The sequence below is a fragment of the Podarcis melisellensis genome, assembly GCF_964234715.1.
Source record: "Podarcis melisellensis genome assembly, chromosome: 6".
NCBI classification, from domain to species: domain Eukaryota; kingdom Metazoa; phylum Chordata; class Lepidosauria; order Squamata; family Lacertidae; genus Podarcis; species Podarcis melisellensis.
Window position 1 is genome coordinate 55,588,454 of NC_138538.1, and position 25,710 is coordinate 55,614,163.

Consider the following 25,710-nt stretch of genomic DNA (forward strand, 5'->3'; position numbering starts at 1 on the left):
ATCAGCCCTAAGTTTTGCTCAGAACTGACCTACTGAAATTAATGGACCTAACTTGGTCATATTCATTAATTTAAATGTCTCTGCCCTGAGTAAAACATAGTTGAATATCACCCACAGCAGACATTGTTCCAGCAACTGAAAAAAGTTCCAACTTGAAACTTGATTTTATGAGATTTTTAAAATTACACACTGGAGGACGTATTTGGGATGGGAAAGGAGTTTCTCAAGAAAGTGAAAGAGAATAGTGTTTTCAAAAAGTTAAATCTCCGGTGGCATAATGGATGCACTTCTCTCTAGTGAGTCATGCTTGCCAACTTGCCTTCCACATAGGAAAATGAGGAGAGTTTGCTAAGTCACTGCCATTCAAAACAATAGTTTTGAAATAGTACTGTGAGTTCATATTTTGATTTAAGACATACCTACTGTCTACTGCATCTTTCTACCCAAGGCACCAAATATTACTTTTGTACAAGTACTTGAAGGCAGCTCTAGACATGCAGCTCATTATTGCAGTCACCAATAACCAAATATACAAATTTCAAGTGCAAACATACATACAGCTATACATTCCAGATATATGTTCATTCCTTATTTGATTATGTCTTAGCTGTAGCAGTGGTGGCTTAAATCTAGAATGCAAATTACTATTCTGTACATTCTGTGCTAGTATAATATGTAAACACAGTATAGGCCAGCAATATTAAACAGTTTCATTGTTTGTTCGTAGCTCTGAATTTGATGACAAGCCAACTTATGCAGCATCATTTTCTAAACAACCTTGAAACATGACATTTAAACCCTTTCATAAATGAATGCTATGCCTTTTTAAAGTTTATTTTTCCTTTTGCAACATTACAGAAACATAGAAGGCTCCCCTTCCCAGGAGATCCTTGAGATTCCACATAATTGTCCGCGATCCAGGCTACATGTTTTGTCACTCATAGCATTCATAAAGCACCACTTATTTCACAGTGCTCTGTAAGTGCTAACAAATATTCAAAACAGTTTGGGAGTAGATAAATGTAACTTTCTCCATTCATGGAAACCAAGACAAAGGATGAACAATGCAATCTAAGATGTGGCCACTAAGCCCCACTGAATTCAGTGAGGGTCAGTGTGTTTGGGATTGCAACCTAAATGGGACACACAAAATAAAGAAAAGCATTCCCACTCTCAAGGGTCCAAAAGACATGGAGGGCAAGGCAGCAAAAGTGGCTATGGACAAGTTTTTGCTTGTCCACAAAGAGAGGATAGAAACAAGCCAATAATGGAGAGAGGACAGAATTAGGTCAAAACATGGGAATATTTTCCACAGACGTGTGAAAAGCACTTTCTATTATTGACGTAGGAGCAAAAATGCTGATAACACCTCTCCCTTCTGAACACCCTTTCAGAATGAATTGTTGAACCGATTTTGTGACATCATCATGTAATCAAATCCAATTGGATTACAGGACATTGTGGCATTATCATGCTGGCTGAATGATGTAGCCAGCAAGAATAAGATGCAGTTCAAAGAAAAATATGATCCTGGAACTATGAGTCAATATTGAGCAACTGTGAAAGTGGAAAGCAGAGGAGGGTGATGGTGTCAGGGGTCATGAAAACATCTTTTTCATTCCAAAAATGTTCCACTGCAAATATTTGGCACAGCAGTAATGTGAGCTTCTACTTTCCACCATGAGCACCATTGCGGAAATAATAGTAGGGGGATTGGTTTATGTAACAACACCTTGCCTCTGTGGATTCCAATATATGACAGGAACATATCCTGTGCTGATGACTGCTTTGCAACAGAAGAAGCTTCACAAATAATGATTTAGGGGAAAGCGAATATGGAAGAGTGAATTTTAAAAGCAGCAAGATGGAGATTTCTGATTGCCATCTCAACATTCATGAAAGAAATAGGTAATGGAAGCTTTAAAAGCTTGAGTTGCTGACAACAATCTTATCTGTGCTGATGTCAAGTGATGACACCACCTGTTGCAGGAGTGGCTAAAATCCTCTTATTTGAAGGAATATGAAGATGCAGGGGGGGACTCCAGAACCAGCATCTTTATTTATTCCTATGTTTCTGGATTGACACTGATCTTCATTATTACAAAGTGCACTTTAGTGTAGGCTGGATTCACAGCTGTATTACTGTGAATAAAACCACCATGAGTTCTTTTATGTGCCATGCTCCCAAACATGCAAAAGGGCACCTATCCAAAAGTGTCATTTCCAGCAATATCCATACAAAAAAAAAATTCTCCCAGAAAGCTGCTGAGAGTAATTGTAGTGATTAAGAGCTATGACCTGCCAGCCCTCAAATGTCAGTTCATCCATCGGCCACAGCAGCAGCAGACAGCTCCCCAACCTCATCTACAGGAAAGAACACACTGTTCCAACTACCAGTTATCTGGACTGCAAAGCTGGAAAGAGGCACACCCTGTTCTCAGTCAACAGTCAGGCGGCCTAGGGCTACCGAGAGACTGCATCCCCTGCCATGCAGTAAGAACATCTTGACAAGAGACCAACGTGGCCTCCATTAATTTGTTTAATCCTCTTTAAAAGCCATCCAAGTTGGTGGCTACTGCTACCTCCTGTAGGAGTGAATTTCATATTTTAACTATTTGCTGCATAAAGAAGTGCTTTATTTTATTTGTCCTGAATCCTGCAACCTTCAGTTTCATTGTGGATGAGATCCAACAACTTGTACTCACTTAAATCAATTGATAGATTTTAAGTGAGCATGTGTAATGATTGAAAAAAGCTATAGAGACAAATGCAAAGAAAGAAAGCTGTGAGCTGAATATGCCTCGCCTCCAAAAGCCTCTCTCTGGTAATCTTGTATGGGACAGAAGATTTGCTGCCTAGCAGCCTTATTGGGAGTGTGCATGCTGTTTGCAAATATTACAAAAGTACCCCCAGAAAGTCTCTGGTGCTCTTTTCTCCAAAGGAATTCCAGTTAGAGTAGTGCTATGTCTGGATTATGCCCCTATTTATGGGAAGCAGATAACCATGTTGGAGGATCCTCTTACTGGAGGGAAGTTAATGATTGGGAGGGGGGAACCTCTGTGAGTAACCTTGCCCATGCGATGGTGATACATGGTGGACACATCCTCCCTGCCCAGGGGTATAGGATTGCATCCTATGGAAGCAGCTTCCTACATCACATTGAGCATATGTGTGCACGTATGCTGGCGTATAACAGGCACCGTCACTTAGTTTTATTATTGTACTCACATTTTTAGCACAATATGCCATCGAGTCCACAATTGTCTGCACAGTTACCTGAACAGGAACTCCATAAAGTTCACTACTGCTTACTTCTGAATAAACATACATAGGATCTGTATGCACAATATACAGTCGAGGATAATTACGCTCTGACTCAAATTGTCCCTGGGATACAAAGGCACAGAGTACTTCAGCATGAGTCATGAGACATTAATGCACTTAGCAGTGCAACCTCAAGCAATATTTAGCATTTGTTTGTTTTGTTTTGACAATTAGAGCACATAGTTTATCACCAGTATCAGGATGAAGGTCAAGGAAGCTGTATAGGGATGCTGATTTTGCCCTATACTCTCTATTCTTGGTACCTGTCCTATTTACATAGATATTAGATGGCACACGGATCCAGGGAGCTTTTCCTTGAGTCATATTTGAATCTCATGATTGGGATTCTTCTTTTGAAGTAATAACAGCCACAGGGGCAAGCAATCCATCTCAGGACTGCAGAAGGGGTGGGGGCAGGGGAGAGAAGAGCTTTCTATCCTTTCTTCTACCACTAGCTTCCTGTTGAAAATGCTTCCCTCCAAAGGCTATTGTTTACTTCAGAAGACCATAGCCAAGTCAATTCCTGCAAATTTGCTGTTTGCAACAAATGACAGATTTGGGGCTAAATAGCAACTGGAGGATTTTCAGCAGGAAAATATGTGGATGAGGACTTCAGTCCTATGGATAAAGCCTGACTGAGCACTGTGGGACTCCATTTTGAGTTCTGCAGATGGACAATAGTCAGAAGTAAGCTGTGGCTTTTAACATGAGGGGCTGCTTCGCCAAGTAGTCACTTTCCCCTACTCAGAATCTCACACCTGCTCTTTCCCACTCAGACTTGCAGTCTCCCAAAGTTGCTGTTGGTTAAGAACATTTTCTACCTGCTCTTCAACTCAAAAGGCTTCCAGAGTGGCTTCCAGATTATTTAAAAACAACAACCACAACTCAAAATAGTCCTTGATGTCAAGCATGGGGAAAAAAACCATTCAAAAAGAGCTGGTGTCTCCACAGATCAGATTGAATGACCCTGCTTCCCTGTTCTCCCTCATAAGTCCTGCGAATGATACATGTAGCTGCATATATCATCCACTTTAGCCCAATGAGGCTTTCTGCAGTTTTTTTTTAGTGTAGGCACAATATTCATTATTCTCAACAGAATAGTGGGTCTCTTGTTGACTAATCTGCTTCTCTGGGTCTACAGTTAACAGTATCTATTCTCTTATCTGAAAGTGTTGTGTGCTTACCCATTACCATTACAAATTGTCAGCTGCATTCTGCAGATAGGAAACAGTTCATTCCAGATAAGAGCATATTGTTTTGTTTCTGGCGAGTAGGAAACTTTCACAAAATAAAAGGAAGCCTCCGATAAACGCATCACACATCACTGCCTTTGATTTATACAGGCTCCTGCTGTGAACTGTTATCTGTTAAATTGCCCCTTTGACTGGAAATCAGTGTGTCTAAAAGTCAGAATTCAAGCATGAATTCCACTCCTTTTTTAAAAAAATCCCATCATTTAAAAGATTGCATATATACATTGAATACATATTAAGTTGTTAAAATATCTTCAGTCAAGATTCTTCAAGCATTCTCCCATTCAGGCAGCTAAGAAGCCAGAGTTGGTTAGCATCTACAGTAGAACTACATCTTGTGCCTTCAGATCTTTTGAGATAGCTGGTCTAATCCTATATATAAAGGGCTGGGTGAGGTTGTATAATGTGATGGAAATGCACTCTGCACATGCTCAAAGATGCCCTTTTCATTGCTAATTCACATATTGCAAGCCTAAGCCTGGTAAAGATTTCTCTTTTCTCCCAGGCTTTTGATGAACTGAGATAGTGTTGTTTTGTTACTAGTGTGCTGTCAAAGCTTCCTGTGGCTATCATGGGAGGCTCTGTGTGTGTGTGGTATAATAATGTATTTATGTTTATGTTTTCCAATGTGTTTTAAATCGATTAGGCACCTTTGGGTAACAAGCAGATAAAAATTGTAATCAATGAATAAATAATACGCTGGAGCTTTCAAAACAGGTTCAGCCTTGGGGAACCCTAGGCCCTTATCTCAGATTGTAAAACTTCTGAAACTGGTTTTAAACAAAACAATAATATGTAAATTCATATTATATATTTTTAATTCAGTATTTCAAACTCTAAATTGATTGCCAGAAGAAACAGTAGTTTAAACCAGTGAGAAGACAGTCTAACAACTATAGCATGATGATTAACATCAGGTTATGGATTCCAAGGTTTGAAATTATCTTCAGCCAGACCATTGGCCCATCAAGCACCTCTCCAATGGGTTCTCTCCAGGAAGTTTTCCTGAGCCTAATACTAGAGATTCCTTTATAGTTGCCAGATTTTCAGCTGGAAATATTGCAGGCTATTCAAATAAGCTACCCATTCATAGGATTCAAACCTATAACCTCACAGTCTCAAATCTTGTGAAAGGGCTAGACTCAACTTTTGAGCAGTGCTGGAGGTTTATTTCTGTGTGACTGACAAAAAAAAAACATCCTTGAAACAACTGCACCAACAACACACTATACATTTCACATCAAACCCTCCAACCATGATTGCGTAAATTGCTTTCTTTAAAAAGAGCTAGTGTGGTGTAGTGGTTAAGAGCGGTAGTCTCGTAATCTGGGGAACCGGGTTCGCGTCTCCACTCCTCCACATGCAGCTGCTGGGTGACCTTGGGCCAGTCACACTTCTTTGAAGTCTCTCAGCCCCACTCACCTCACATAGTGTTTGTGGTGGGGGAGGAAGGGAAAGGAGAATGTTAGCCGCTTTGAGACTCCTTAAAGGGAGTGAAAGGCGGGATATCAAATCCAAACTACTACTACTACTACTACTACTACTACTACTCTTCTTCTTCTTCTTCTTCTTCTTCTTCTTCTTCTTCTTCTTCTTCTTCTTCTTCTTCTAAAAAACAGTGAGTAATGGGGTTTTCACTTTGAAAAAGTCAGCTGGGTCAAATCCTCATATGTGGCCCTTAGATAATAGGTTACCTTTGTGACATCACAAGTAGCCTTTGTTATGTTGATAGACATCACTAGTTGCTAAGGGTACATCTCAACACCTCCCTTGCTGGCTTTAGTTCTTGACAAGGCTTGGCTTTGGTCACACACTGTTAAGAGAGACCTCCTTCAGCATGGCCTATTCATCTAATCAAATGAACAGCAGGTAATCTTCTCTCTTTCATTCACTGAAAAAATGGCATTTTAAACCTTAAATATTAAATGACTTAGCAGTCAAAGTACCGAAAATTGCCCAATTTCTGAAGAAAGAAATGGGGATATTTTGTTTCTTCAGCTGATGCATATTAAGGAACAAAAATATCATAATGTGACTAGGATGTGTTTAGGTGAAATATATGCCTCTTTTGCCACTGCTAAATCCAAATTATACCCTTTCAATTAGAGTGTGTGTGTGGGGGGAATCTCAAATAGGATGTTCATTATTCTGAAAGTGGCCATAGCATCTATAAAAATAACAGGTGAATTTTATGAACCCCCTATTTAGAACATCTATAGATTTTTGTGGGAGAGATAGTAATAGGATGCTATGAAACCTTAATTAAAATTGCTAGTTCCCAAATCCTGGTGATGTCACAAGGCAGAGTGATGTCACAAGGCAGGAGCCTTGTGATGTCACATGGTTGCTAGCTGCAGAAGGATAAACTATAGGTAGTGGGGCAAAGCTCAGTGGTATGAAGGTCCAGAAAAATGGGGGAGGGTAGAATCTGAGGGGAAATGAAATTTTGAATATAAATTGAAAGATCGTATTTTCCTTTCCATAAAGATGAGTGTAGTATTTTTAAACGTATCCTACACTTACCGTATTTTTCCATGTATAAGTCTAGGTTTTTTTCCTTAAAGATGATGTCCAAAATTAGGGGCTGTCTTATACATGAGGGCCATCTCCCCTCATTTTCTTAAATCAGAGTCCCCAAAAATAGGGGGCGTCTTATACATGGGGGCGTCTAGAAAACTCTTAGATCCATGATTCCAGTGCATCATGGATTTATGCTGCATTTCTCTGAATTACTAAAACACATCCAGCAATATTTCACAGATGACGATAGTGACATACTTACATCACCTCAAGTTCCATACCAAGGATCACTGCCTGAGTTTCTCTGCATACTCCAAAGGCACACCATTATGCATTGTTGAAGACTGTACTCCATCTCCTATATTTGTTTTCTCTGCGATATCACCAGTTAACTTGCCATTTGGTCATTATGATTGTAACAAATCCAACTGCAAAAACTGAGAGAGAGAACGTCCTGGCTAATTTTGGCCAGCTCTTTCTCCCGCAGACAAATCCTGAAATGTTACTATCTTATTTTTAGGCATATTTTGTTCTGCATTCATTTAAATCATGCAAACAAAATAAATCCGATTAGGAATCTTAATTCTCCCACCCCCTTCTTCTTCTCTAAATGTTACAAAGTTGCCTGACATACTAGTGCAATTTTCAGCAAAATTAGCTATTTTCTTCCTACTGTGAAAAATCAGAATAATTTCAGAATACACAAACTGCACAGACAGGTAATAGGCCCAGGCCAGATGGGAAATGTAGGCCACATTTCAACCATCTTTACCAAAGGGTCCTCCTTTGCGCCTACCAGAGGGGCTTGGGGTAGGCCTCAAAATCGTAGGCCCAAGCCAATTGCTTTGCCTGGCCCCACCTCTGTTCTGGCCTGTAAACAGGCACGGTGTGCAAGGGATTCATGTCAAAATTATACATAACAGGCAGATAGCAAATAATACAGGGCTGCTTTGTGCAGCGGGAAAGCAAATTGCTACTCACGCATGATTTGTCTGCCTTAATCATCGTCACCACTACCAAGGAAATGGCATTTCCTGCCTCCTTGTTGAAGTAGATTAGCAGTTATTTTTAACACTCAAGAAAAATGACTAGAGACCTGCCAAATTTGGGCTGCTTAGTTCAATGCAGTATATATAAAATCCAGTGCTTCTGTTTTATTGCCTCTATCGGGGGCCACATGTCAGCATTGGGGGTGGAGCCAGAGTTACCCCACACCCCCTCTTAAAAATCAAATCAGCTATTCAAAAATCATGTCACACTTTGAAATTAACTATAGTGTCACCATATATTTTAGCCAGACTAGTTGGAGACAGATGCCGTTGCCTTAATAATTTAATGGAGTTGTCTATTAAACACATAAAAGCAGTGTACAATTTGAAATAATTGTTTGGGAGGAACCTAAAAAAGATGCTACCTAAAATATATTAAGATGTAGGAGGTGAGGACAGGTGACCCCACCTAGGCCCGAAGTCCCCCCCCCACCAGGCCTCAAAACTGTCCAAAATTCCTTTTGTCTTCTAAAAATCCAAAACAGCTTTTCTCTGCTCTTCTCTGCTTTTCTCACAAGATGCTGTGCATAGGCAAAATGTTACTTTTAAAAGGTAATGAATAGACTCTGTTCAAAGCAGGCCTGAGAAACGAATCTTATCTCATTCAATTGCAACATCTTTGGACATGCTGAACCACCAGGGCTCCTTGACCCCTTGGCTCTCACGCCCCTTCCCTGGGAAGGGTGCCAAGAGTCCAATAGTCCCAAGCCAGCTTTCTGTTCATGCTCAGAGGAACTCATGGGCAGGACTCCTGGAAAAGGAGGAGAAAGGGGGAGGGAACTGGAAAGGGGTATATATGCTCTGTGCACATGACTGTGAACTCGTGCATGCTTTTTGTGAGTTACCACACTTGCTCCTTCTACCAGTTCATGGATGGTAGAAATAAAGCTTTTTCTCTGAAACTATTCCTTGAGTGTCTGTTGACTCCCACTTCCCTTTCCCGGGCGCAATATTTTTCCCACCCGAAGGCAAAGCCTCATAAGGCTACATTTCTTGGTGTGTTGGCCGGGAAAAACAGACATGCAACACAATGAGGAAAATAGAAGTCCATATCATATAATTAAAATAAGGAAGGGCAATTGGGAGTATTTATTTATTAATTAAAATTTTGTACTACTCTTCATCTGAGGATCATAGAGCGATATACAATATAAAAACAAAAATATGTAACATAGTAATAGACAAAACAGCATTCTCTACAATTTAAAAGGCCATAGATTGTTTAATTAGCCAAAAGCCTAGGGAAAGAGGAATGTTTTTGCCTGGCACCTAAAGATATGTAATGAATGCTCCAGGCTCGCTTCCCTGGAGAGAGCGTTCAACAAACTAGGATATGTTTGGTAACAAATAAAGTTACACTGCTTCTGGAGCAGCCTTGATACTCTATGGCTAGGGTCACCTGGGATAAGTAGCAAATTTCCTCCTCACTCCAAAGGTCTCCTTAAGTGCCCCCCTTTAATTTCCCTTTTGGTATAGGTTGTCATTCACTCCTATGAGGAAAATAGTGCTGTACTTGGGGCTGCTGTAGAGTGGGGACATTTAGGTGCCAAATTTATCACTGCATTCTCATTTCGTGCTGTTTACTTCTTCAGGATCCTTGGAAGTATGTCCTGTACACATTTTAAAAAGATAGTTTTGAAGTTTGAGAGAAGAATTTCGATCTCCATCTATAACAAAATTTCAGTCCACATACTAGGTAGGCGATCTACTTCTTCCGCTATACATTTTTTTGCTGTTATCAATCTGTAGTTCATTTTATTCACTTGCGTTTGCAAGAGAGAAATGCTATTAGTTGGTCCATAAACAAAGGGTTACCGTATTTTTCGCTCTATAACACGCATCTGACCATAACACGCACGTAGTTTTTCGAGGAGGAAAACAAGAAAAAAATATTCTGAACGAAATAGTGGGTGCATGATTTTTATGGTTCATGCTGTGGCCACAGACATGTGATCTGATGGTGAGTTTGGGGTAGCCCAATGCAAAAATCCTGAGGATCCATGTGGATCCTTGCTTTGTAACCACGTTTTAAGTGGGGAGGGAAGGAAAAGCACTCAAGGGAGCACGCGTGGAGAAGGAGCTTTTCGGTGAGCTGAGCGGGGAGGAGGGAGGGAAAGAGCACTGTTGCTTTAAAGGTATACTTAAGGTACTTGCCCTGTGCCTGGGTTTTTTTCCATTTAACAGTTTGCAGCCTTTTCCTTCCACTCCTTGTTTTGAGGCAGAATAGATTTGAGCAAGTGAGGAGGACTTGGATTGCAGGGGATTCACCATTAGCTGTGTAAAAGTGCTCCTCCTTGCAGCCTGAGTGATAAGCAGCCACCAGCAGCAATAGAATGGAGCACAAAAAAGTGGTAGGGGCACTAGGACCCAGACAATGCTCGAATCTATCCTGCCTGAAAACAAGCTGCTCCCTCCCAGCGGATCAGCTGAGACATGGGGATTTGCGAAGTTTTCCCCTCTCCCTCATCCCCAGCCTTTTTTCTTTAACTTCCTGGTTTTCACTGCGTGGCTCAGAGCTCGGGGTTGGTTTTATTTTGCTGCTGGTTGCTTAAATTTTATCTTTCCTGCCGTCCCTCTGCAGCCTCATTGCTCTGTTTAGAGAGCTCACGGACCTTTGCTAGCGTCTGTCCCTCCTCCCGTGTAAGCGGCTGCTGCCCGCTTTGCTGCCATGGCTCTCCTTCCCTCCCTCCTCCCCGGCTCCAGGTCGCTTTAAAGCAAGCAAAGCGAGAGCCTCGTAGAGTGTGTAAGCAGCTCCCGCTTTGCTTGACTGACGGCAGCCATGGCTCCGATCCGTGCATTCGCTCCTTAACACGCACAGGCATTTTCCCTTACTTTCTAGGAGCAAAAAAGTGTGTGTTATGGAGCGAAATTTACGGTACCTAAAACTTCTACAGTACTACAATTGCCACTCAGTATTTTCATGTGACTATAAAAACAAGGGAATAGGCTCTTGGCAAGCAAGTGAAGTAATGGCTGTGACGTTAACATATGAGAGTGCTGGAGGTGAAATCGTTAAACAGGTTACCCAATCAGAACCTAGGGGGTGGAGTCAGAGGGACTATAAAACCAGCTCTGGGAGGGGTTGAGGAGTTCATTGGGAGTTGGGTGGTTGGTTGGAGTGGGGGTGAAGTGGGCTAGAGTTTGTGGGGAGGATGAGTTAGTGTAGCGAAATAAGCTGAGTCAGGAATAGTAGGGGCTAGGAAGACAAGTAAATATCTGAGAGGTGGTTTAGTGAGTAAGAGCACGTAGCGGAAGTTATAGGTCTGGATAGGCACCCCATGAATATAACTGACCTATACCATTGATGAAACCACACGCTTGTTAAACTGCAATAAATAAACAAAAGTTTATGTTCCAATTTAACCCTGACTGGACTCAGTATTGTACCAGGTAGGGCCTGGGTGGTGGCAGCGGGAAATAAAGTGGTGGCACAGGGATCAATAGACGGTGAAATGTTCAGGGACCCTGTGTGACTGCCACAAGAGCATCTTGCAGTTTCAACACTTCTGCCCAAGCATCACCACTCAGCCTTGGTCCAGGTGGATATAACATTATCAAACCAACTTTTCTCCTCACTCTTCTTCTTCCACTCCTTTGCTTTGTATACGCTGTCTTCTTATATGTAAGCTTGAGGGCAACACGTATGCCTCGTCTTCACGTTTGGCAAGGATGGGGAATGTGTAGCCAGATGTTGTTGGACTACAAATCGCATCATACATAACTATTGGCAATGCTGGTTGGGAAAGGATTTCGGGGAAAATGCTTGCTACCAGCACTATAATGAATTCTTATTTTCATCTGTTATTACTGACTTATAAATTCAGCCATGTTGATTGTTAATCATTCATTATTAGCTTAAAATTTAAGTCAGTGATAGGGAACCTGTAGTCCTTCAGATGCTCTTGGACTACAACTCCCATACCCCTGCCGGCTGAGGCTGATGGGAGTTGGAGCCCAACAACTGGAATACTGCAGTTTCCCCACCCCTGGTTTAGGCCAAAGCATTTCTGGTTTTATGTTATGAGTGCACATTCCACAGTAGAAAGGTCTCGCAGTAGAAAGGTCAAAAGGTTCTGTTATGCTATAACAGCTTTTATCTATTTGTCTGAAGTATACTCAGAATCCATTAATTCTCAGAATCCAGCAGCTCCATGTTGAAATAAACTCTAAAGTGCACTGTTCAATATGGCTAAAAGGTGAATAAGTTAAAAAATTAAGATCATGCGGCTTGCCCACACAGAGGGCTACTGTTCGTTGAATGCTAGTTTCAATAGGTCAATTTATCAACAATTTCTATTGAAGAAGGCACAGGGCAGGTCTGCAATTTTTCATTCTGCTTGGATATTCAATTATGGTCCTCAAAGTAATGGGTATCTCAGTTCAGAACTATGGGTATTATCTAGATAAATGCAATGCCGGTACTTTTTCTGAACTGACAATATTAAGTTCAAAATACATGTTGTTGTTGTTGTTGTTGTTGTTGTTGTTGTTGTTGTTGTTGTTGTTGTTTAGTTGTGTCCGACTCTTCGTGACCCCATGGACCAGAGCACGCCAGGCACTCCTGTCTTCCACTGCCTCCTGCAGTTTGGTCAAACTCATGCTGGTAGCTTCGAGAACACTATCCAACCATCTCGTCCTCTGTCGTCCCCTTCTCCTTGTGCCCTCCATCTTTCCCAACATCAGGGTCTTTCCCAACATCAGGGTCAAAATACATGTACCATCACCAAACAAGATGGACAAAAACAGTACTTACCACCAGAATCCTTCTGTCCCATCATATATGGGAATAAAATAAATGAAAGCATTTATTGCTTACAAATGAATACTTTATTAAAAAAAAAAAAATATTCTAGTTCTTAAGTCCAGTTAGCCTTGGAAAATAAAAACAAAAAACTAGAGAAATCATGGTTGAGTCAACATGATATAAGAGTCAAACACAAAAAAGTATGTAGAGCTGATACAAAACTCTTCATATACTTTTCTTTTCTTTTCCTCTGCCCCCCACCCACCGAAGGAAAACAAGACCACTTTGTTCTTCAAATATTCCCTATCATCTCTTGTGGTGGCTACCATTTCACACACACATCCATGCCCTGGAATGGTGATAGGTGCAAGGCATTGTGGAGGATACTGTTGTGAGTTTGGGGTGGAGAGGGGTAGGCTGTATGCCTGAGTCCCTTCTAATTCCTGAATCCACCTGAGGATCCAATTGCTGGGATAGCCAGACAAGCTTCTTGATAATGGCTCCCAAAGTATGGGTTGTTAAGGTAACAAAGGAAGGAGTGAGTTAGAAAGAGAAAGGTCAGAGTTGAGTGTTAAGGTGCGAGAGCTAGAAGTGAGAAGGCTGCAGACTAGGCGACTTGGAGACAGAGCCACACCTGATTCCAGGTCATTCCAAGGAAAGCGAACCCTGGGTGCCTGGAATCCCTTAAGTCTCACACTTCTCAAAGACTGGGGTGAGGTGCAATAATACAAATAGTAGCCATGCCTACCCCTCCTGCTGCTGCCACTTGCAGTGGCATTTTTTAAAATAGCAACCTTAAGGGGGGGGAAGCAGGTTTGCCATGACCACTGGTAATGGTGAATTCCAACCATGGGAACATGAAATGCCTCTTCACTGGATATTGGATACAATCAATATCTTTAAATAAACTCTTTCAGGTGTAAAAGTAAAGCAACCTACTTAATTATGTTTCAAGCACTCTCCACCACTCTTTTCATTAGAGGAAAGAAAGGTCCCGTTTCTTTTTTGAAGTCTCAAGGTCTCCTACCAATTTGTCTCTGAGAACTCCATTCCTTTCAGCTGCAACAGAATCACATTGCGTTCCTGCTTGCCCCCGCCTCCCTTATAGCCAGATACAACTCAGGCTTAAATTGGTATTGGCGTGAGGGAGTCAAGTACCGTATGTTCCTCAAGTGTCCACAGCAAACCAATGTTCTCTCAAGGATATGAAATGAAATAAGGGCAACTTCAATTCCAAAAGCACAGGTGGGCTGCCTATTGTCATGAAGGGCTGAAGCCAGCTTTACATGAGGATTCAAAAAAACATGAAAATGAACTCGCTGCTGAATCTTTGGTTGCTTGCTTCCTGGTAATACCTTTCTGATGATTGCTGATCTAAGTGGAGGAGGGATGTGGAACCTGTCATAGGCATAGCCAAGGGGGGTGGAGGGGCAGCTGCCCCCCCCCATCAGTACAAATAATAACAAAAGCCTGCCCTGCTAACAAAACTCCTGCTGGACAACAATATAAATTGAAACATCTGTATTTCCTGAGCTGGCAAGAATGGTGAATGTTGAGCATCTAAGTCCAAAGCAAAGGACATAAAATCCTACGAGATAACATAAAAGCCTTCTGGATCCTCCATCAAGATGCTGCTGGACTAAAGGTAAAGGTAAAGGTACCCCTGCCCGTACGGGCCAGTCTTGACAGACTCTGGGGTTGTGCGCCCATCTCACTTAAGAGGCCAGGGGCCAGCGCTGTCCGGAGACACTTCCGGGTCACATGGCCAGTGTGACATCGCTGCTCTGGCGAGCCAGAGCTGCACACGGAAACGCCGTTTACCTTCCCGCTGGTAAGCGGTCCCTATTTATCTACTTGCACCCGGAGGTGCTTTCGAACTGCTAGGTTGGCAGGCGCTGGGACCGAGCAGCGGGAACGCACCCCACAGCAGGGATTCGAACCGCCGACCTTTCGATCAGCAAGTCCTAGGCGCTGAGGCTTTAACCCACAGCGCCACCTGTGTCCCTGCTGCTGGACTACAACTCCCATAATTCCTCACCATTGGCCATACTATCTAGGGCAGATGGAAGTTGGTATCCGGAAACAGCTGACGAGCCACAGGTTCCTCATCCCTGCATTAATACGATCAACCTTATTTACAATCTAGTCAGAGGCCATCTATACCTTCTAATGGGAAACCACTGTGCAAACAGGTTTAACGTGTACAGTGGTACCTCGGGTTAAGTACTTAATTCATTCCGGAGGTCTGTTCTTAACCTGAAACTGTTCTTAACCTGAAGCACCACTTTAGCTAATGGGGCCTCCTGCTGCCGCCGAGCCGCCAGAGCACAATTTCTGTTCTTATCCTGAAGCAAAGTTCTTAACCTGAAGCACTATTTCTGGGTTAGCAGAGTCTGTAACCTGAAGTGTATGTAACCTGAAGCGTATGTAACCCAAGGTACCACTGTACTTCCATTTTCTAATATCTGATACAATACCTGGCCTGTATATGTGAAACTCTTTTAGAAAGGGTATATATCCTGTCAATCAGTTACTCAGGTGAGGGAGTGAAGGGCTGGATTCAGACCCCTTTGCTTCTCCTCCTCCAAATACATGATTGTTGGAGTTTCATTTTTTTTAAAGGCCTATCATGAGCAACAAAATGGTTCATTGCATGATTCTTTGGATCAGCACCATAGAAACAAAGATAAATTTCTGATACAGTAATGTCTCAGTAGTAATCCATCAAATATGGGACATGTGTGTGTGGAAATCCTCCATAGGAATTGGGCATTACTCAGCTGTTAATGCAGGGTGTCTGCCAGATGATATTTCTACTAGCTTGTTGCGAACTGTAATAAAGAGACATTTATATATGAACAGGATTTTACTGACACATTTTTTGAAAGAGAATCTCACTGTGGGGTTCCTAATAAACCAGCTTAAGTTACCATACTTACTGATTACATTTTTATCCCAGTGGGATATGGATGGATGTTAGTTGTTCATTTTCTCTTATGATAAAAAAAAGCATATGCTGTAACAGCCTATCTGCTTGACAACTTGTCAAGGAGACTAAAAATCTGTTAAACGGGGGAAACACAATTAGGGCATAAACAGAAATGCATTTTTCTTTCTCTGTGTTTATCATACATATGATAGGAAGCTGCCAAATACAGCCAGACCATGCATCTATCTAGCTCAGTATGGTCTCCCCTGGCAGGCAGTTCTCTCCCAGCCCTCCCTGGAAATGTCAGGAATTGAACGTGGGGCCTTCTGCAAGCAAAACAGATGCTCTACCACTGAGATATGGAACTCCCCCCATATTGCTAATAGCTTTGTAAACTGCAATAGCTTTGTATCTTGTTTCATTATTCTTCCTTACATTTCCAGCATTGAATGGTGAATGCTGTTGCTTACTGAAACCAAAACGGCAGCATCCATATACAAGAGGGCTGTATCAATCCTGTTTGCAGAAGCACAACAAATATTCAGGAAAATCCCCCCCTCCCAACCTACTTCAATGAGACTGAGATTGCACAATGAGCTCAGGACGCTGTCTGTTGGGAGCTGCAGAAAAGAAAAAAGGAGGGGGGAATGAAATACCTTGGAGGAAGGTATGGGTGGGTGGGTGGCACACTGGACAAGAGCACTCAACACTGCAACATTTTGTTACAGGTTCTATTTGCACATCTTATATCACATTGGTATATTTAATAAGAATTGTTATAAATACACTATAGTCAACATATTGCAGTTCTTATGCCCCCACCCCCATGGGGCTCCTCAGTATCATAACTAGTGCAAACTGGTTCAGTGCATAAGTACCGAGTTTCTGGTACAGATGTCCCCTCTGTCACAAATGTACTTGGTAGCCTTAGGCAGGCGATTATCACTGAGCTTCAGCCCTGCATCTGTGATGCGAATGTTCACAATAACACAGTTTTTAAAAAGAAAAGATTACTGCAATAGCAGCCGTGAAGTGCTCCGAGCACTTAGGAAAATGTGCTGTATAAATTCCAAATGAGATTATTTCTGCATTAAATAAAGGGATACAAACAAGGTTTCCCATTAAAATTCTACCTGGGAATAATGGGGCTTGCTTCTGAGTTGACATGTAAGAGGGTTACACTATTACTTAAATTGCACGACCAAATGCTTGTCTTTTTGAAGGCAGCATGGAAAAAAGGAATAGCATCAGTTATGAGACTTCGGAAGCAAGCCATCCACAAGGATTAAGAAAACCTGTTGTAGACATTGCATCTGTTACAGCACTTGTCTTCAACTGGTGGGTCAGGACTCAATAGAGGGTGGTAGCCCAATTCAAGCATGGTCGCAACAGAAGCACTAATATGTGGTAAAAGATTAAGGAATGGGTTCCAAAATGCATGTTTGGGTTAAAAGTGGGTCCTGGGTCTAAAACGGGGGTCAGCAAACTTACCGTGCCTCTGGCCGGTGTCTCCAGCGCCGATTGCGTAGTGGGCCAGAGGGCGGGGGAGTGCATGCCCATAAGCATGCACACACGCTATTTCCAGTGCACTTCCGGGTTGGAGGAGCACCGGAAATAGCATGTGCACATGTGCACAGGCCTCCTCTGACCTGGATTTGCACCGGAAATAACGCTTGCGCATGCGCACAAGCTATTTCCGGTGCTCCTCCGTCCCGGAAGTGGGCAGCCGCACAGCACAGCGCCAGTAAGAGCAGGCGGCGGCAGCGGGCCACAGGGGCTGCCGTCGCCGGATAAACAAGTCCCTGGGGCATTATCCGGCCCGCAGGCCTTAGTTTGGGGACCCCTGGTCTAAAAGGTTGATGATACCCACCTATGTTAGAGGAGTACTTCACAACATCTTCCCTAATGAATGTTTCTAAATTGTTACGCTAATTTTCAACTACTTGTTTTTGAGCAGGTTCTTTCATATTGTGAAGAGTGTTGTTCTCTGCTTCTTTTCATAGCTCAATCCAATAATGTAAACCTCTCAGAAGTCCTAATTGCATTGATTTTGCTGCATTTTATTATGAACGGTCGAAAAAACATTACTGTGAGTTCAGCAAGAGTTCAAGAAATGCTATCATCCAACCACTTCAAAGATAAATGAAATATACATATTAATTATTTCATAGTATGTTTACACAAATATATAAAAAATTATGCCCTCAGCTCATGCCCATGATAACCCATAATTCCTAGTGTCCCCAAAATTATTAAATAATCCCATAGGATTTGACTATTTAATATACACCTTAATACAACCTGTTTCTTAAGATTTGATTTTCCAGAGGTAAATCTGAAGAATAATTTCTACTTTATTTCCTCTCTTGACACTAAGACTCTTGGCAAGGGGGATGTTGGCAAGACTGGGTGTCAGTTCTCCTTCACCAGTACAATCTGTATACTCTGTTTGTTGAGTCACAGTTCCCACCATCCCTGATCACTGGCTAAGCCTGCTGGGAATGATGGGAGTTGTGGTTCAGCAACATCTGGGGACCCAAAGTTGAACAACGCTGATTACCCTTCAAGCTGGCTCACTTTGCTTCTCCCTTATCACTACTACTCCTACCTCTCCCCAACTGTTGCCCCATCCCATTGTGTCCCCTTCTCTCATCTTCAGTCTCTTTCGATGTCCTTGCAATCTCTGCTTGCAATTACTCAGCTCTCTCCTGCCCTGAAAAGTTCTTCTAGAAGCCCAATTCTACCTGTGGCTAGCAAGTTGTCTCCTCGTTTCTCATTATTTCACATTCCCATATTAGAATGGGAGTGTGGTGGGGAAAGGGAAGGGAAGTTTTAATGTGTAAGCAGAAGTCATTCCACAAGTGCAATGACTTCACTGAATTTAACCCACATATCCTAATCCCCACCACCTCTGGTCATCCTTGTAACCATTGTAGATTCTGCGGTGAAAGGGAGATGATGCAATGTCAACAGAAACACCAAAACAATTCCACGTGGGGGTACTTGTGCCACTTGGGGGAAAGTATAATAAAGTTCAACAGCTAGCAGATAAAGGATCTTTGCTCCCATCTGTTGTTACTATCTACCAGTTTTCATATTGTCCTTCAGTGTGATAGACCAGTCTTCATGTTTTCCTTGTAATGGATATAATCAAGGCAAAATTTCAATTCACCGACTTCTCATGTTTGATTCCAAAGAGAGTATTTATTTAAAATGCCAGTGAACTCAATAAATGGTAGTGGTATCCAACTGTGGACATCCATCTTATTACTTCAAAGTTAATTGACTATTCTCAAATAGATCAGAGCTAAATTGATTCTGCATCCCAATGGGAACAGTGGATGATCTTTCCTTAACTGGAATCTAAAGAATTTAATTTAGCCACTGTCTCTTAAGAATGGTGTTGAGTTTTGGGTTTTTTTTTAAGAGGCCTTTTGTCAGAAGAGTAACGTTGATGAGTATTAATTGCTTGCATTCCCTACTGGAACTAAATTTAAATATGTGTAAGAGAAATAAATGCATGTTCTTTTCTGTTTATACCCCTGCCTCTATCCACTACTACTTCTGTTGTTTCCCCTGCATTGAAATTTAGGCTGTAAACTTTGGGGTTGTAAGCTGTCCGCTCATGCTCTGAAAAGCACGCGGAGCATTAATGACACTAAATAAAACCAAACCAAAATAAACTCAAAGTATAAATAATTAAAGTATCTTGTTCTGGAACAGATCATACATTTGAGTCACTATTTATGAAGCAAAAAGCGATGTAGAGACAAAGTCTTCAGAGGGAAGACTCTTTTTTTTTTAAGAGTTGCTTATTACCGTATTTTTCGCACCATAGGACGCACCGGACAATAGGACGCACCTTGTTTTAGAGGGGGGAGAACAAGGGAAAAAAATTCTTCCGCTCTCTGACCAGTGCCCCTTCAGCAAAGCGGCAGGAAGCGATGCGCAGAGAGTGGGAGAATTTTCCCCCTCTTGTTTTCCCGCTCTAAAACAAGGTGCCATTTAAGGTGCGTTCAGGTGGCTACCTTGGAAGCCTGGAGAGCTAGAGGGGTCAGTGCGCACCGACCCCTCTCGCTCTCCTGGCTTCAGGTTCCTTTCGACCTGCTCTTTGGGGCTGGCGGGGGGAAGCCCACCACCAGCCCCAAAGAGCAGGTCTGGGAGCAGCGGAAAGGCGCAGCGGAGAGGCTGCTGCCATAGTCACGCGTCACTTCTCCAGCTGGGAGAGGGTCGCGGGGCTATGGCTTCTTTATCCCCGTCCGCGCTCTCCCGGCTGGAGAGGTGACGCACGGCTATTGAGGCTCCTGCCATAGCCGCGCGTCACCTCTCCAGCCGGGAGAGGGTCGCGAGGGGCTGCTTTAGCTCCGCGCGAGCTCTCCCGGCTGGAGAGGTGACGCGCGGCTATGGAGGCACCTGCCTGAGCCGCGCGTCACCTCTCCAACCGGGAGAGGGTCGCGGGGCTATGGTGTCTTCGCTCCATAGGACGCACACACATTTCCCCTTCATTTTTGAAGGGGAAAAAGTGCGTCCTATAGAGCGAAAAATACGGTAAACCTAGCTCCACAGTAAAGCACCCTTACAGGATTTCAATGCAAGCTTTTAGGCATGGAAAAGGAACTGGTACCCCTTCCTTTTATAGAAATTCTGTAACTGTAGTAAACAGGATGGTTTGCTTGCTCTAATTTGAGTGAGCATGTCTATTTACTAGTGTTTGGAAGTCACTTACATAGTAGCTACAAATGTTTTCCTCTGCTGACCACGTTCTCCATTTGGAAGGAACACACCTATTAGTTCCATGTCATCTGCATCAAATAATTAGAATTGATGGTTTATGTCACTCCTTTTGTTCCGAACCAAACAGGCAATACTGAAGTCTTGGTAAACAACAAGGAAGTTTCCAAAGCACCATCTGAGTATATACATTGCTTCAAGAAACAGATACAGGTTCTAATCAGGTTGAACAATTATATTTAAATAGAGTAGACACATCTGCAACTCTTAAATCCCATCAGGAATGGCATAGATTAAAAAACTGAAGTGCTGAGGAATTTGTGTATTTTCTTACTGACTTTGAAAATGTCTCATCCCTCTTTTGATTTGTTTATGAAGAATTTGATACCATTGTTATAAAGATGCATAGGATACAAGTTGTAGGGTTAATAGCTGAGCTCCTTCCTGATGGTGCTGATAAAATATTCATTTTTAAGATACAGGACACTGAATATTTATATAAGAAATTCAACATTTAACAAGCACAAGGCAGCAATGAAAGGAAGGTACTCAGCAGAAGTCAAACCTGTGGGATGATGCGGAAATAAGGCACACTAATAGAACTAAGGAATGTTTGAGTAATTATACTATCCACACTCATGATAGAAAACTGCAGGCTAAAAGGAAGGCATGTAAGAAATACTGCCGAGAAACCTGGGAGATGTTTTATTTTTTGCTTTTATCAGTTACAACTGTTATTTGGACCCAAACCTAATTATTACAAATTACACTCACAGTTATTTCAGAATTCAAACACCACCCTGAAGGGAATAAAAATGTGTTTTCTATACACAAACATATGAGACTAAAAAGGTAAATGTAATGTGAATTTTAAAACTAGAGTGCCTCCTAGTGACAGAAAAATGTAGCAGATTATTCTGAAGAAGTTACCGGTAATTAAAGTAATAAACCGTGCACTGACTGATGTCACAAACTGATCCTACACAATCAGTCATGGATTCAGCTATTAAAGAACCCTTCAGAAATAGGAAAGAATACAAATTAACCGCTCAAACTCTATAGAAAACAGTTTACAAGCCAAGAGAGCTGAATGGTGTTCAGAAACCATTTTGATTCTCATGTTTTCTGAAGTGATGTGTAGAAGTTTGAGGACTAGTGAATAGTTTTGTCGTCTTCATGAACATTCCTAATTGCCCACAGGGAAAAATAACTGTGTTGTGAAACATACTGCCCTACCTCACGTAGGCAAGGTGTCAGATGCATTTGTGAGCAGACAAATCACAAGCTTATTCCTGGAAATGCATGCTTGTGTGTTGCTCAATATTTTGTGAACTGGGCCTGAATTTAAAATGAATTATGATCATAAGTGTCCCTTCTTTTGGCAACTTCTTTAAGTCCCCCCCCCCGATAATTTATATAAGTAGTCATCCATTTGCAATAGTAAATGGGAGACTGCTTATATAAATTAACTTGCAAAAAACCCAAAACCCAGCTCAAAATAATTTAATCTGCTACACTTAGATCACAAAATAAAGATTAGTGCATAGTAAGTATAGGAGTTGCCTAGAAACAGCATGGTTAAAAAAGTAAAGTTTCACATACTTATTCCCCATGTAAGCAAGAAATAAGATATTCAATTATATTATCACTCAATACAGTTATTCAAACCATATTCCCCTCAAAGCTTGTGCCACTGAAATTAATGGAATATGCTTCCTAATTAATGCATTTGGTATTGATGGCTTTAATAGCATATTAGCACATCCCTTTACCCATCTGCAAAGTATTACATGAGTGGAGTTGGCCAGTTGCTTCTTTTTCTAAAGATACAATTTCTGCTTTCTGAAAATGAATAAAGGGGCTTGCTGCAGAAAAGAGTTTATTTAGAAACAACAGATCCCACTGGACTGTTAACTCAGTGTATGTAATCCTGATGTATTTGAGAATTACATGCTGGAAACAATGGTTTAGTTTACAGCAGTTTTCACGTTACAGTTTTAAATACAGCATTTTCTCCTCTAAAGATTGAGCTCCCAAAAAAAATCACACATGTCCTAAAAATATTGGTTTTTATTGTGTTTACAAAACAATAATTTGTACAGGCAAAAAGAGACACCCATTCACACAATTTTTTTGAATCAAATTCTATTCCTTTCCCCCCATCTCCTCATGCTGGGTGCCTCCCGAAATTGGCTCACGGCAGGTGTTTGGAGAACCCCCTGAACAGCAGGCAGGGCGAGGAGAGGGGCAATCATTCTGTCTGGCAAGCAGCAATGTTGCAATACTGCAATGCTGAACTCCACCCAATGTCTGTGCACTATTGTACAAAGTATGTTTCTTGAAAAAACTATAATTCACTTGACTGGGCTTACTCTCCAAATGTTAAGGATCTTGTAGCTGCCTGTTGTTCTTTGTGCAGGTCTTTTGCTCTATTCTTTAGGGTTTCCGCCTTGGCATCATTCTTCTCAACTCCGTCCCCTAGCTTGTACATTCGGCTAGCGTTGGCACATGCCCATATGTGTCCCAAGTCGCACGCTTTCAGAGAGTATTCCAAAGCCTGGTTCATATCCTTTGGTATCCCAGGGGCTCCTTGGAGATATATTGCACTAAGGTTGAAACAGCTGGGGGCAAAACCGCCATCACAAGCTTTAGTGTAATAATCCCTGGCTAGGAGTGCGTTGGGCTTCTCATCATCATTGCCCCGTCCATCATGTGCCAGCAGTCCAGTATTGTGACAAGCATCTATGGATTTCTTCCCACCTTTCTCACAAGACTTCAAAAAACAGTTGTAGGCAGTTTTCAAATCTGCAGGGAGCCCACCTGCAGGGAGAAAATGATTTGTTCTGTACATAGTTCTTTTCACAGAATTATAGAATTGAAAGGGACCACAAGGATCATGTAGTAGTCCAACCCCTGCAGTACAACATCCCTGAAAGTAAGTCCAGTGCTACTCCCATACTGCAGCTAAGAGAGCTGAGGCAAAAAACCCATCCACTACACTGCGCTACATAAGCTTTCAATAACCTTACTTGGATTGCTTTTCCTTTTACATAGAGATACAATGGGTTGTAGAGAGGGATGTTCTTTCTTACCTTTTCCAGTAACATAGTAGGCTCCAAGTTTGTAGCAGCTCTCACTGTGCAGGTTTTTTTCACAATTGTCCTTTAGTACTTTAGCAGCTCCCTCAAAGTTTTTCTTTACTCCCTCTAGGTACTCAGCAAGACGGTGACAACCTGTGGTTTCACAATGAAGGAAACTTAAGGTATGATCATGCCATCCCCATTTTTGTGCTTCACTTGCAATCTTTGGTTTCTTCCTTGTTTGATTTTGTTTTTATCAGTTAGGACAGGGTGTTGATTGCCTCCAACATCTGCTACCTGGTAATGTAGTGAAAGGCATAAAATGGGCTGACTTCCGAGTCTGAAATAGGATTGACCAATAGGTCCTAATGCTATATTTCCATATAAAATAAAAAAGTAAAAAGGGACTGATCCCTACTGACTCAGTTTGGATGATTTAATCTTAAAGCCAAAATGTGAATGAAAACTTTATTCACACATACACCATCACTTTGAGGTGCAAAAAATCAAACCAGGAAGTCTCTAATTAGCCATGTTTCCTGTCTCTTCTGAATTCTGGAAACATGGGTTACTAGTTTCAGAAAATATGGGGAGAGTTAACTATGCTTTAAAGTTAGCTTAAGTTCCTTGCTTGTTCCAATGCTGGTAACCATAATTTCCTGGTTTGGTGGAAACAGGCAACTATGTGAAGTTTGACTGCTGGCTCAGCAAAGGGAGGAGCGAAGGGGCTGCGTGCACAGGTAACAAAATTAGAATACAGTACGCTGCGGGTTAAACTACAGAGCCTAGGACTTGCCGATCAGAAGGTCGGCGGTTCGAATCCCCGTGACGGGGTGAGTTCCGGTTGCTCAGTCCTAGTCCTAGCAGTTCGAAAGCACGTCAAAGTGCAAGTAGATTAATAGCTTACCTTCCCAGTGGGAAGGTAAACGGCATTTCTGTGTGCTGCTCTGGTTCGCCAGAAGCAGCTTAGTCATGCTGGCCACATGACCTGGAAGCTGTACGCCGGCTCCCTTGGCCAATAAAGCGAAATGAGCGCCGCAACCCCAGTCGGCCACGATTGGACCTAATGGTCAGGGGTCCCTTTACCTTTTTACTGATTTGCCCAGTAGTCCTTTCCTTTGTGTTATAAGCTCCAGAGAACTTTTACCTAAATCTATTTGAAAGGCCTGCTGATCTTTGCTCAACTTCTTTTAGAGCAAAGATGGAGAACGAGATGTTGATAGCTGGAACAGATGGGCGTTGTAGTCATCTAGAGGGTAATGGTTTACTAAACCACTGCTTCAGATTAAGGCTGCTTAAATTTGCAGCAAGTGTTTGTTTTGAAAGCTGCTCATAATTTCAGTACTGCAGATACTATGGTAAAGCTTCCACTCAAAAACCTGAGGATGAAATACCCATATATTTTTTTAGTCTGCCGCAAGGTTACAGATAAATCAAGGTGGCAGAATAAATGTGGGACCTGCTTTCATTATCTTTATGTAACCTATGCTTATGTGACACACCCAAGAAAACAAACACATATTCAAAAGTAAACACCCTGAATTAATTGTGCAGACCTACGCACGTCTACTCAGAAATAAATCTCGCTGAGTTCAATGGGGCTTACTCCCAGGTAACTGGACAAAGAGGACTGCAGCCTGCATGTCCAGCGCTGGGGAAAAAGTCGTAGACCAAACAATGTTGGCCACGGAGCTACCTCCACCTTACCGTCTGGATCTTTCTCCTTATAGCACTGGAAGCTGAACTCCACACCCAGATTGTCTAAGTACTCCTTCACCTCCTCTTCATCCTCGAAGTTGATCAGCCCAGCCATTTCTCTGCAAAGAAGGGAAGGGGAGGAAGGAAAACGCACAGCATATACTTGCGCTTCTCCCTGCAAGGTGAAAGCGTCCCAGGAAATCTTGCCCCCCTGCACCAGGCGGAAGAAAATCAGCGACGTACACGGCACAGGCAACTTCCGCTCTGCCCTATGGAGGAAGCGAAGGGGTTGAAGAGGCGGGTGGGAGCCTGTTGAGTTGCAGCGCAAGCTATAAGCATAGGCATTTACACGGAAATAGCTGAAACTGCTCGTCCCAGTGAC

The 25,710-nt window shown here is 42.2% G+C and overlaps 1 protein-coding gene and 1 long non-coding RNA gene across 2 annotated transcripts; one reads left to right on the forward strand and one right to left on the reverse strand.

Moving 5' to 3' along the window:
- The first annotated feature begins 5,769 nt into the window (after nucleotides 1–5,769).
- On the forward strand, nucleotides 5,770–24,387 carry LOC309372082. The gene is made up of 5 exons (XR_014169401.1): nucleotides 5,770–5,869; nucleotides 6,201–6,446; nucleotides 9,739–9,842; nucleotides 23,761–23,812; nucleotides 24,308–24,387. It is a non-coding gene; the product is annotated as an uncharacterized lncRNA (long non-coding RNA).
- Nucleotides 22,413–25,592, reverse strand: COA7 (cytochrome c oxidase assembly factor 7). The gene is made up of 3 exons (XM_081915316.1): nucleotides 25,338–25,592; nucleotides 23,643–23,783; nucleotides 22,413–23,370 (listed from the first exon to the last, which is right to left on the reverse strand). Exons 1-3 carry the CDS (start codon nucleotides 25,441–25,443, stop codon nucleotides 22,919–22,921), a joined length of 699 nt encoding a protein of 232 aa, XP_081771442.1. The 5' UTR covers nucleotides 25,444–25,592; the 3' UTR covers nucleotides 22,413–22,918.
- Between the last annotated feature and the right edge of the window lie 118 nt (nucleotides 25,593–25,710).

Excerpts from the sequence above, each read along its gene's own strand:
- COA7 (XM_081915316.1), bottom strand. The coding sequence starts at position 25,443 with ATGGCTGGGCTGATCAACTTCGAGGATGAAGAGGAGGTGAAGGAGTAC. Across the intron at positions 23,784-25,337 it reads TAAGGAGAAAGATCCAGACG|GTTGTCACCGTCTTGCTGAG; the intron begins GTAAGGTGGAGG and ends GTGAAACCACAG. Across the intron at positions 23,371-23,642 it reads CTACTATGTTACTGGAAAAG|GTGGGCTCCCTGCAGATTTG; the intron begins GTAAGAAAGAAC and ends TTCTCCCTGCAG.